Source organism: Quercus lobata, chromosome 8, assembly GCF_001633185.2.
Source record: "Quercus lobata isolate SW786 chromosome 8, ValleyOak3.0 Primary Assembly, whole genome shotgun sequence".
NCBI lineage: Eukaryota > Viridiplantae > Streptophyta > Magnoliopsida > Fagales > Fagaceae > Quercus > Quercus lobata.
Genome location: NC_044911.1, coordinates 58,656,514 through 58,670,132, shown reverse-complemented (window position 1 = coordinate 58,670,132; position 13,619 = coordinate 58,656,514). Strand labels below are relative to the sequence as shown.

The 13,619-nt window shown below is 32.9% G+C and overlaps 2 protein-coding genes across 3 annotated transcripts; one reads left to right on the top strand and one right to left on the bottom strand.

The window, feature by feature from the left end:
• The first annotated feature begins 2,235 nt into the window (after positions 1–2,235).
• On the top strand, positions 2,236–5,588 carry LOC115958527 (psbP-like protein 1, chloroplastic). Of its 2 annotated transcripts, none has more exons than XM_031076938.1 (8): positions 2,236–2,444; positions 2,546–2,648; positions 3,268–3,348; positions 3,558–3,640; positions 3,789–3,911; positions 4,032–4,103; positions 4,823–4,919; positions 5,273–5,588. In XM_031076938.1, the coding sequence occupies exons 1-8, from the start codon at positions 2,379–2,381 to the stop codon at positions 5,374–5,376; spliced, it is 729 nt and encodes a 242-aa protein (XP_030932798.1). In that variant the 5' UTR covers positions 2,236–2,378; the 3' UTR covers positions 5,377–5,588. The 2 variants fall into 2 exon arrangements, with proteins under 2 accessions (XP_030932798.1, XP_030932799.1); XM_031076939.1 differs by having other exon boundaries at positions 2,277–2,444; positions 2,552–2,648.
• Positions 5,589–8,609: 3,021 nt separating this feature from the next.
• On the bottom strand, positions 8,610–11,063 carry LOC115958229 (60S ribosomal protein L23a). Its single transcript, XM_031076626.1, has 4 exons — positions 11,004–11,063; positions 10,798–10,852; positions 9,292–9,655; positions 8,610–8,933 (listed from the first exon to the last, which is right to left on the bottom strand). Exons 2-4 carry the CDS (start codon positions 10,811–10,813, stop codon positions 8,849–8,851), a joined length of 465 nt encoding a protein of 154 aa, XP_030932486.1. The 5' UTR covers positions 10,814–10,852; positions 11,004–11,063; the 3' UTR covers positions 8,610–8,848.
• Between the last annotated feature and the right edge of the window lie 2,556 nt (positions 11,064–13,619).

Sequence of the window (13,619 nt, the reverse complement as noted above, 5' to 3'; positions counted from 1 at the left end):
AGCAGACTGAAAGGGGTGTCTGATGGGATGAGTGCTCAAGTGGGGGTCCAGGTGATCAACAAATGTGAGGTCCAGATGATCAGGAAGAGCCTATATAATATGGAAAAACCCCCATGAAGCGTGGAGAGCGAAAAAGAAGAAGATAATATAGTAGCATGTAAAAGAACCCTAATGTGGTAATCTGTATTCATAAGTAAAATTATAGTCTCCTCGGATAGAAGGTCCTTTGATCATAATAGTTTTTATTCTTGTCTGGTTGTTCCTTAATCCCATGCAAGCCATTGCTCAACTCATCTAAACTTAGTTTTTTGACCCATACTCTACAAAATTCATTGTATTGGGCTTTTTGGACTAGGATTTCATACAGTTCGAGCTTGAGCTCCAAACTTTGCCCCTACAATAATATATTTTAAATATATGGGTGGATCAGGTTGGGTTTGGCGGGTTTGGAATTTTATAACCTGAACCCACTATTAAAAAAAAATTTGTAACCCAACCCAACCCACCAAGTCCTAAAAACCGACCCAACCCAATGGGTTGGGTCAGTTTTGGTAGGTTGGCAAGTTGGCTGCACACCCCTACAGCTCTATGGGAGTATTACTCTTTCAAGACATGACTACATAAGAAAATGTGTTTGCAACAACTTTGAAAATGACATTTTCATTTGTCATATTTTAACCAATTAAGCTTTCGATTTATTTATCTAAAGTAAAAAAATAAAAAATAAAATTAGAATTAAAAAAAAAAAAAAAAAAAAACTTCCATGGATTTGCTAAAGCATTTCTATTTTCAATTGGGAAAATTCAAAAGATATTATGGCATGTAATGCCTATTGGAGAAGGATGAAATCTTATACCATGTTTAGTTTGTTAAATGTATAAAGCTGCTAATGAAATTGAGCTTTAGCTTTAATGTTTGTATCATTAGGAGCGGACGCCATAGATCGAATTTCTTTCTTTAAAAAAAAAAATATTTGTATTTAAAAGAGCATTTAATACTTACTCCTTCTTTGATGTTATTTGATTGAATTTGAGAATGAAAGATCTAAATCATCAAGGCTGTGTTTTAATTAACAATATCAACTAAGATGATCATCAACACGCATGATAGGTGTAAAATTTATTCTCATTTTCAATAAAAGTGATTAGTCTATTTTGGGTATAAAAAAAATTATATGATATTGCTCCACAAAATGTTACTTAGTTAACAACATTAGGGTTTGTTCATTTGAGATTATTTTCATCCTAAAAGAGAATATACAATTTTTTTTTTTAAAGTATCATACTTTTTAATGTACAATAGTACCTTTACATAATAAACATGAGAAAATTTACATTTTTTTTTTGATGCGAAGAAAATTTACATTTTAAACTCTATAATTTAGGAATGTAGTAAATTAAACCATGAAATTTTTAAAAGTAACAAAATAAACATCAACCCATTTTGTTTGAGGTTTAATATTAGTCGAGGGTTTAATTTTTTTTACTTTTGAAACTATAGGATTTAATTTTTTATTTTTTAAAACGTCAATGGTTTAAGTTATTGCTTTTGAAACTGCAAGAATATTTTTTTTTTTGAAACAGTAAGATTTATTTTGTTACACCTCTTAAACTGTATGGTTTGAAATTAAAATTCCCCAAGCTAAATAAATTGATGAAAAAAAATTCATCCGAAGTAGAGATAAAAATATTGTATATTCTTAAGTTAGTTAATAATAAATTAGGAGATAATGACAAAACAATGTCTTCACAAATTTATTTGAGAGATTACAACAAATTTTGGAATCAAGATACATAAAAAGAACATAAATTTAACATGACAATTCACAATAAACTATTCAATTCAAAAGCAACGATGTCTAATCTTATAAACAAGATTATGTATTCATGACCTTTTATGTTACCCAAAGAAAAGATACCAATCTTTTATAGTAACATAGGAATGGAGATTAAAAAAAGAAGAAGGCCTCAATTATTTTGCTTTTTATCAAAAAGGCCTCCATTATTTGTTGAACATAAAGATAACCATCCAACTAAAGATTCAAGGAACTAATAACCCTTTTTTCCCTTTTACATCAAATGAGAGAAAAGAATTTCTTTCCATGAAAAAGAAAGAACAAAAAGATAATATAAAAAAAAATTAAAAAAAAAAAAAAACCCCTTAATGATGTAGCCACCAGATGTGTCATATCTAGGAGGCCTATTGTCAGTGGGTCCAAAATGTTTGAAGCCAACTACCAAGTACCAAAACTATAACAGATAAGTAGACCAAGATAGAGAAAAATAGATAACATAAAGTCTCCACCACAAAGTCCATAGACACCCAAGATTTTCTAAGTCCTAAAAGGTTCACAAGCAAAAACCCCATCATCACCAACAATGGTGTCTCTGCAAAACTCACCCTCAGTCCACAGAACATCATTGTTCCTCAATTCTTTCCCTCAGGTTCTCACTCTCACTCTCTCTCTCATTATCTTTGTCTCTCAATTTTTGTTTATTTTTTCATAACATGTTTATTTGGTTATATTAATGTTATTATGGCTTAGTCACAGAAGCACAGCACGTTACCTTGTTGTAGAAGAGCTGGCATTTCTTTTCTCATTAAAGCTGAACAAGCAGCTAGTTCCTCAACTGGGTCTCTTTCTCAAGGTTGATTAATTTTTTCTTGAATTTAAATGTGCATTATTATAATTTATTGCTTTGTATTTAAAAATTAGACATGAAACCGTGGCTCAATTTGTTTTCTATTAGATATGCACGTGGAAATCCAGTACAAGTAATCAATATTTGCACTTTCTTTTTCTTTAATTTAATGCTAAAGAACCCCATAAATTCATTGAGTCCAACTGGAATTGTTAATTCTCTTGAGTTGTTTGAAACTTCTCCATCTTAAATTTAATTTAATTTAAAAGTGTCTTGGCTTTTACCTCGTCCCTAGGCCAATAGGTCAATTATTTATACAATTAGTTTATAGGTTATTGTTATGTCTCTAGCCTAGATGGCCTTTGGCTCATGAATGTAGTTGGTTGTCATGATTCTAGTTTGTTCTTTTGAGTATGTATATGTTATGTATGAGTGAGTGTATACAGAGGCAAGTACACACATTATACTTTGTTTAATAGTATAGTTTTTTTTTTAAGCATCTCTCTTTTTTCAATGAACAACTGTACTTTTGAATAATAATCAAAATAAGCTAATGAAAATAAGTTCATTCAAACATACAACATTGACTACATATCCTTTTAATTTGCATTTTAAATTTTGGCAGATAGACCCGGGAGACGCCAAGTGCTAGCTATTGGGGCAGTTGCCCCTGGGGTTTTTCTGGTCAATCAAAATTCCAAATCCTGTAAGAATTATTAATCTCAATATGCTGTGGATTTTACCTTCTTTCAAGCCTCCCTTTTAAAGTTTTCCTTTCAAGAAGTTTGGTTTTCCACATCTTTGTACTAATGTAGTGCTCATCCAGGAAAGCAATGCCTGCTATTTGTGCAGTGCATTGGTTTCCTTAAATAATGATGGCTGATATCCTAAGAGTACACCCTTGATATGGCTCAGTTGCTGCAGAAACTAAGAAGGGATATTTGTCAGTCACGGACAAGAAAGATGGATACTCTTTTGTTTATCCATTTGGGTGGCAGGTGTGCTTTGCCACATTTTATGTGCTTCTTTTTTGTTTATAATGTATGTATCTCATGTCAGCCTTTTTTGGTTGGTCTATCAGTAAACTACTAAATACCATAAGTTAAGAGTAGCTCCTCTATGTTCTGTTGTATTGGGAGTTGGCAGGAAGTAGTGGTTGAAGGTCAAGACAAGGTTTTTAAAGATGTCATTGAACCATTAGAAACTGTTAGTGTGAATGTGATCCCAACAAGCAAACAGGACATTCGAGAACTTGGGTCAGCACAAGAGGTTAGCCTTATAATCTGTAGAATTAACATCTTTAACCATTCTTACTTTGTCCATTCCTTAAATTGCTGTGTATATTGGTGTATGATAAGGTTTCGATTACTCATCATACTATTATCACAGATTGCTGAAACATTGATCAAAAAGGTCTTGGCCCCTCCTTCCCAAAAAACAAAGCTAGTTGAGGCAGCAGAGGTTTGACTCCCTTAATAAGCTTTGTTAATCAGAATTGTGCCTTACATAGTTTTGCTTATGGCTAATACACCGCAATGTATATATAATATTCCCTGTAATATGGAAATTCGTTATATTAGTCTCTTCTCTTTTTGAAACTTGATCATTTTTAAGTTTGGTGGCAAGTTATTCTCAAAAAAAAAAAAAAAAAAAAAATGTTTGGTGGCAAGTTTATTTCTACTACAGTTTGAATTTAGTCTCAGAGATTACTATACTTAGTTTGTCTTTAACTCCAATCCAAATTTATCTTCATAAGTCAATGATATGTCAATTTTCTTTCATCTTTTCTATTTTCTTCACTAAAAGAGTACACATATGTCAACAATAAAGTTATACTGTTGGTTGAAAAGAATTATGACCTTAAACCCCAATAAGTTAGGCCAAGTACAAATACATAAGGAAGAGATAATGAAATGTTTGTTTATGTAATAATTACTGATGCCAGTCTACTTTCATTCCGTTCTGACTCAATGAGGCTGCCCTCAATATTGCGTTTTTGGCTGCCATTTTATCATCTACTTGTAGATTTTACGGCTAAGGTCATTAGGGGAGGAAAATTCTACCATTCTGGAACCATACTTCTAAAATAAGAATAGAGCACACATAAGAATAGAGCAAGTTTTCAACTATTACTTCTAAAATTGTTGATTGATTGATTGATCATTCTTTGTATGTTACAGCATGACGTTGACGGGAAAGCATATTACACATTTGAGTTCATTGCTAAGGCTCCAAACTACACTCGCCATGCTCTCAGCACAGTCTCCATAGGCAATGGTATGGTGTGCTTACTATATTTGGATATGTTAAGATTTTTAGATGCATGAGAAAGCGTCACTGTAGAGATTAGTCATTGTCATTGCCACAGACCCTTGCCTGTTCCTAATAGATTTACTACTTATTTGGGAAAGAAAGGACTGATTGTGGATTAAGGACAGGTTCACATCCACATAATTATTCCCTCACAACATTATTGGGCCAGAACCACTACTCACTAGGATTTCAGACTATATCCCACATGAAACAACTTATTATACCATCAACTTAGGGTAGCACTGAAAAATTGAGTTTCTTTCTGGTAAAAAAGTCTGCTTTTCAGTTTTAATTGAGAATCACATTGATACTGGCAGGTAAGTTCTACACTTTGACCACAGGGGCCAATGAGAGGAGGTGGGAGAAGATGAAAGACAAATTGCACACGATCGTTGACTCCTTCCAACTTTTCAATGTTTGATGTTATCATTCAATTTTCTCATTTCCATTAGGAAGAAACCATTTTCTGAACTACGAGTGCATTTTCCTGAATTGTCCAAGAGCCAATACTAGTTAGTAACTAGTACTGTTCAATTTTTACATACCAAGAAGCAGTGCATTGATGAGGAATGGCTATAATGAAATTACATTGAAAATTATATAATCTATGTGCAAGAAAGCATTTTTGCCAAATGAGTGAACATTATGAATTTATGATGCACATAAATCTTTCATTCCTATTGAAGGCCAGGATGACTTTTTATTTTATTTTAATAATTGGTCAAGATGACTATATTAAATAACATTTCATTGAGTTGTTAAATCATTATTTAAACATGAGATCCTTTGTGGTCTATTTTATACACGGTACAAACTGGTATCTTTCATGTCTCAGTTCCCACTGGGGTTGGTATTCTGCAACCAAAGGAGTGCCGAAATTCAAATTTTAAATTTCAAAAATTCTGGTTATAATGGAGGAGAATCCCACAATCGCTGCTTTCTTATATTCTCAAGTTAGGCGCAAAGCTTTTCATGGCAACTAATATTTAATTTATTTTATTATCCAATGTTCAACAGATAAAATAGAAATAATATCACAAGATATATTCCCTTTTTTCTCTATAAAAAATTATTAATTTTTGTGGATATGTCAATTGATACATTTCTTTTTTTTCTCTATAAAAAATTTGTAATTTTTGTGGATATATCAATTGATACATTTATGCATGAATTTAAGATAATACTACAAATATCGTGAGTTTTTTTATACTATACCGAAATTCTTAGGTATACTATATAATAACTGCATTATAAAGAAATTGAGTTTTTATGCTATATTGAGATTCTTAGGTATACCATATACCCACTTTATAAAGAGATTGAGTGAATTTTTTATATAATACTAAGATTAAATATACCATGTACCTACTTTATAAAAAGTGATTGAGATCCGGTACAATAACTAACCCACTTTATAAAGAGATTGAGTGAGTTTTTTATACAGTACCGAAATTCTTAAGCATATCATATACCCACTTTATAAAGAGATTGAAATCTGGTACAATAACTAATTGAAGGTATTGCAGCATGCAACTACACTTTAATAATAAACCTTGCTAGATTACTGGAAGCTGATCAGGCCATACCTCATCCATTGACCAGTTAACTTTGTTATTTTGAGCACTAAAATGATAAACTCTGCTAAACATGCTTTGCAGACGTCACTGCGTTTCACAGCAAAAGCACGTCATCAGAAGTATATAACAAGCCAAGCCTGCCATGATAGAGGAGATGACCAAAATACAAATTACAAGTCCAAGTTTAAAGTTGGTATCAAACTGTCGAAATCAGCCGAGACATAAAATTGCTAGATAGTATTTTCTTTTTTTTAGAGATAATTACAATATGCTGCTAACCCCGCAACTCAAACTCTTTCCCTAAAGTGTATGAGGAAGTGTCAATTCAGTTACAAAGCCTTTGACAATTGCTAAATAGTAGATATAGTTCCTCAAGTACCGAAACTTTTTAGGTTCCTATTAGGTTATATCGAACAATAAGTCACATACTTAGAGTGTTTGAATACCGATTATTTTGCTAAAAATGAAAACTTATTGCTGAAAATATTGCAGATAAAAGTAAAAGTTAGTTGAAATAGTATATTGAGGCTCATGAATAGTACCAAAAAGTATATAAACAATAACATGAGACCCACAAAACTTTCAGCAAAACGTAAAAATCTTTTCTTCAAAACGCAATCCAAACGCCACTTTAGTATTTAATGGTCCTTAGAGAAACGTAACATTGTTTGTGTTGCATTGACTAATGCAACCATATGATTAAATTTTGAATTTAATTATCGAACCTAAGATATTGTCCTAAGTTCTCTGCTATTACCACCATGTATAATCGCATTCATTAGCAGAATACGTACAAATCATCACAAGCCTATGTATGAAATATCAACTGCCATTGCTCCCTTGTCTGTTGTATCAAATGGGGAACCATTTACAGAAAAATGCAAACAAGACTAAGGCTGCATTTGTTTCGCTTGAAATGCATTTCAAGAAATCATTTTATACCCTACTGTATGTTTGGTTGCGCATGGAAAATTTGGTCAAACAAAAAATCATTTCCATTGACTGTAAAATGTACCCACTTCAGTCGTGAAATGAATTACACTCTCATTTTACCTTCAAATGAATTCCAGAACTCACAGATAGAGAGATAGAAGGAGAGAGAGAGGAAGAGAAGAAAGAGCATAGGGGTTCGAAACCCATCTCCCCTTAGCTCTACCCCACACGCAGACGCTAGTCCGAGGTCCCCCACACTTTGATGAGCAGTGGCGTTGTACCCGATACACTCAACCTCACCTCCGCCCACTTTGAGCTCTGCATGTACCCGATTCACCAAGACAAAACTCTCCCTCACACCGGCAAAGCCCATCTCACCTCCAACATCTCCAATCTGTCGCTACCTCATGCCAACGAAACACTTTTGTCAAACCCACCCTCTACAATACCCGATCCACCCAACATTGATCTCAATCTTGACCCACCCAAGACTGATCTCGTTGCCACCTCTAAAGATCGTCACTGTCACTTAAGACCGATCTCGTTGATTTTGATTTTGTGAATAAAAGATGTTTTAATTTTAATTTTTGGTTGTATTAAGTGTATATTTTGAATTTTATAAAATTTGTTTAGGAGCTGAGAAAATGTAAAAAATTTGTAGAAAAATAACATTTTCAGAATATTACCAAACATCAAAAATTGTTTTCTAGACTATTTTTCATTGCATAACCAAACACCAAAATTTCATTTTCTTTACAAGAATTCACTTTCCCTTGTATTCACTTTACACTTGAAATTCGATTTACATTGAACCAAACACAACCTAAGTAAACATAAAAACAGTTAATCTAGTACCCATTTGGATACAACTAATTCTACGTCTATTTTATTTTATTTTATTTTTTTTGATAAGCGCATTTCAAATATGAGAAAATGGATCTTGTAAGTCCCGTGTACTATTTACAGGATCCACAAACTTCCCTTTTTAACAAAACTTTCATTAAAAATGAATCTTACGATACTATTCACACATTTAAAATTATTTTCCTATAGTAATTTCAGTTTTCAGAAGAATAAACAGTATCTAAACACACTCCTAATACACATCTGTTTTGCAGCAAAAATGGTTCTATGAAACAGAAGAAATGGCATTGCAAATAGAAAAGATAGGGTAACCAATGGAAAATCACCACCACAAATAACTCACATCATCCTAATCAGCATCCAATTGCAAAAGTTGTAAAAAAAATATAGATCCCAATACAAATTTAAATAACCAACTGATATTTGTAGTCCTAACAGAATGCCTCATTACTATCAAAACTGTCATAGCAAGGAAGGACAGAGTCACTTTGCTCAAGACACTGGATACAAAGTTATATCTTAGATGATGCCAATCTTGTTTGCCACGTCCAAGGCATCATAGTCTGGTGTCAACCTAACATACGCCTTCTTAGTTCCATCGGGCCTGCATCACAAAAATCAAAGTCTCTAAATTTTCCAACCTTGTCTATGCAAATAGAAAGCGGTGTAAAAGAACAATAAGAAGTGCCAGAATGAAGAAAGCTTCAAATGTTAGCTGTAGCACCACAGATTGTTCAATCTACAGCAGAATTATTAGTGGTTTATTAAGTTGTAGACAGTCCACTCTCTTTCCCATGTAACCCAACACCAAAAATCTTACTAATAAGATTCAAAAAAAGACAGTTTTATTACAAAACTATCCAGATTTCTTCTCTTATATATCATGTCAAACGTTTTAACAGAAAACAAGTAAACCAACTTAACTTGCTTGCTGATCTTAGGTGTGAATTACTGAAATTTACCTGATCAAAGTGTTCACTTTCTTGGCCTGAATATCATACATCTTCTTCACAGCATCCTTGATCTTCTTCTTGTCAGCACGGATATCAACAATGAAAACCAGGGTGTTGTTGTCTTCAATCTTCTTCATTGCAGACTCAGTAGTCAATGGAAACTTGAGAATCTGATAATGGTCCAACTTATTTCTAGGTGGAGCACTGATGCGAGGATACTTGGGGTTCCTTGCCTTCTTCAATGTCCTTGGCCGATGAAATGTGACGGATGTCCTGATCTTCTTAGTCTTCTTCTTAAAGGTTGCTCCAGACTTCACAGCCTTGGCAGCCTTCAAGGCTTGAGCCTTTGGATCAGACTTTTTTGTGCTGTCAGCTGTAGAAAATAAAGCTTTAAATCTCAAGTACAGCAAGAAGGTATAAACATGAATACTGTGAACATTTTCACTGTGTAACATGGTAGGAGTTATGCTCATGTGTGCTAAACAAATCAACAATACAGAAACACTTTACAGTAACAAATTTACAGAAACAATGATTAGTACATTAATCCCTATTAACAAAACTACTTTCCATACCCTGATGTTTAACAATTAACACAAATAATGAACGGGCAAAGTGTATATCAAAGAGAGAACTATCTCCATGAGATTTCCACACATTTTCTCTAAAGCATACCGTTGAAGTTGGAGTTTTAGCATCCTCATTTTTTTACAGTAAAGTTGCATTAATATCCAATGGGTCTTGAACCCATGACATCACCCTCCACCTAACACTAGCAAGGGGGAGGAGGTACTAATTGAGCTAGAGTGCATCGGCGAGTTTTGGATTCCTCATTTCCAAATGAAAATAAAAAATTAGGACCCCAAATGCTCTAGTCCATAATCCATATGGCACATAGATCCAACATGCCCGACTAAGTTGTTAAATGTAAGAAGAGGATTTTCAGAGCCCACCCCTTCACCCCACCTCATCGCCCACCCGACAATAGATAGACATAGCCAATGAACTTTAGGTAAAATGGCATTTCATAGTGTTTGCAACAGAGAAAGCAGGATTCATAACCTCCCTCCAAACTAATATATACGTATGCATTAGGAAATTATAATGCACCAAGTACCAATTTTACAGAAAAAACATTAATTTTATGGATCTCCAGCGTTGTGCTATCCTATAGCATAACCATAGGAACACCAGAGACTTATATACATAAAAAAAAAAAAAAAAAACATATATGTGCTATACACCCATTAAAAATTTATACTGCCAATTTGATTATAAGATTACATACACCCATCACCATTTTTTTTTTAATTAATACACAAATCATTCGCCTCAGAATCTAATATTTAGCACCTGTAAGATAATACAAACGTAGATTGCTCACCATAGTAAAAAGCAGAAACCAAAAAACTTAAACCTTATCTAGATTGAAAACTCAGCAAAACATACATAGATTAACATTGGAATAACCCAAAAACTAAAATAAAAAAGATCAAGTTGGAAGGAGAAATGTACCTTTAGCAGGAGCCATTGCAAATGAAGAAAACTCTACCCAAAATCACTTCCTTACCTAAAAAATACAAAAACCAAAGCAAAAACAAAAGCACGAAAAAAAGGGTTAGTCTTTGATATTGTCAAATACCCACTTCGATTTTTCAGATCTAGATGCAGGAAAATCGAAGTAAGAGCAAAGTGAAAATGGGGTTTAAGGAGATAGTAACCTGTGTGAGAGAGAGAGAGAGATAGTGCGGCTGAGTAGGGTTTTCAAGCGGAGACGATGAATGCTTTTTTATATAGATAAGAGAATTACCGATATAACCTTGTCGCGTTGAGCACTTAGAATAAGCCCTAGCTGCCGCTTTGGGATGGGCTTTGGATATTGTATAACGTATTTGGGCTTTGTTGGATAAATGTTGTCTTTTTGTGCCTATTTCTAGGCCCATGGAAGTGTTGTATTGTATGCTTTGCCTTTTAAGCAGTATTATTTTTTTATTAAAATTTTAACTGAAATCATTTATGTTATTTGCCATTTAATATGTTTGCTTATAAATATTTAAAAAATATTTTTCAAAAATTTTTAAAATGATTTCAATTTTTTTTTTTGTTTCTCAAAAAAGAAAAAAAGATTTGGATAGAATGATTAGATGAATTCGTTTTGAAAAAAATAAGTGACTAAATTGACAAAAATGAAAATTTAAGGCCTAATGTGACGATTGAAGTGAAGTTCAAAAGACTAAATTAAACTTTAACCTAAAATCAATGTTAGAGAGAGACGATGGAATATTACTATTTAATAAAGCTACTTTCCCATAATAAGAAATATAGGAATTCATGAACACTAATTGGTGTGTATATTAAAATTAACAAAAATATATAATTTAATTGTAGAATTTTCAAAATATTAAGAATAATAATGTAAAGAATTACATGAACATAATTACACAAGTGTACCACTCATGTTGCTAATGAAAAATTAGGAATTCTTGATACCACAAATAAGATAGGAGAGAATTTTTAAAAATTTCTTAAAATTTTGGTAATAGAGTTCCACTAATAGTTAATTATGTATTTATAATGCACCATATGAGAGAGAGAGAGAGAGAGAGAGAGAGAGAGAGAGAGAGATGACAGTATATATATATATATATATGATATATAGTATATGATAAAAATTAAGGGCTTAAGGTATAGATCTTTTTAGAATTTTGGGTTAGGAGATTTTAGAATTTTTTTTGTTGATAATTTGATAGTTGATATATAGTATATGATAAAAATGAAGGGCTTAAGGTATAGATCTTTTTAGAATTTTGGGTTAGGAGATTTTAGAATTTTTTTGTTGTTGATAATTTGATAGTTAGAGAATGGGAGATTTGAACTTTAGATGTTTTGATTGAAAACACTATAAAGTGTCAACTATACTACAAAGGCTCTTGGCTAAGACCTTACTTTATTTTAGATGAAAAAAATGTCATTGGACCAAAATAACATTCATCACCATATTGTTTTCTTTAAAAAAAAAAAAAGTAAAAAAAAAGACCTCCAAAACGCTTTAACTTTTTTTTTTTTTTAAATAATATTGCTGAATCATTTAAATTTTGTGTGTTAATTTTTTCTTATATTCTATCTATTATCAATGGTATTGCTAAGATATGAAATTTTCAACAAAACACAGATTGCTCCAGAATTCTTGATGTTGATAACATACAAGATTGAAATGCTTTTGAAGAAATTGTGGTTGAAATCTATGAAAAATATTTGGTATTTTTGGAATACAGTAGCATGGTACTTCATCGTCTCACATGAATGGTATATCTGATAATATATATAATCAATGAGACTTATTATTATCTGAAAAAAATGGAGTACCACGTCACATTATAACATGAGTACTAGAAAATTACTTGAAATCCACCAAATCAAATCTCATAACCTAATTGTGAGTTCTAGTTAGCTCAACTAGTAAAGTTTCTGATGATTGTATAAGAGATATGTGGTTTAATCCTCGCATACATAAAAAAACTAATTAGTGTCTTGGGAAACTCTCTAAAAAAAAAATCCCATAACCCAATTCTAATAATAAAATATTAAAATCCTCTCTCTTTGTATAGTAGGAGTTTTTTTTTTTTTTTTTTTCCTCTCAAGGAGGAAGAGGTTGCACTTTATTTAGTAAAGTGATGTAATACATTTTGTTTTTAGTTTTGTAAGGACACGATTTAGTACCGAACCAAAACAGTATCGGGTTCGTACGTAAAGGGCCCAGACAATATGATTTTTAGAGCGTGGGTGTAAAGAACTAGGCTAACTGTAATCTATCCTCCAAAGACTCAATTTCATGAACGTTCAGGGTTTTTCAGTTGATACTCTGGATATTCCTCCTTAGTGACTAGTCCCAATCCTTCTTTCTCTTCTCCCTTTTCTCTCTCTACTTTCCGTCTCCTCTTCTTTTTCTTTCTTTTTTTTTTTTTTCTGTCTTGATCCCCCCCCTTTTTTCATGTTCTTCTTTTAGTTTATATATCTCCCTTTGCGCTCCATCCTCGCCGCACACGTGTAGGTTGGGTTCGGAGGATTTCTTTCTGTCCCATCTGGCACCTCCTGGAACTTCCTATGGGCAGCTGTAAGGCTGCTTCCCCACTGTTCAGGTATCACCTCCACATTAATGCGGCCAGAGAGTTGGTTGAGAGGTCATTAATGCGGAGGTAGCTGTAGCTTCAGATATTTGTTTACCTTATCTCTTTCATCTTTAGTCGGCTACTCTACCCTTTGAGATGACTGAATTCTGAGATCTGATCGCAACGGGACCACGTCCTGATCGTCCTCGGACGCGATCGTCCTCGGAC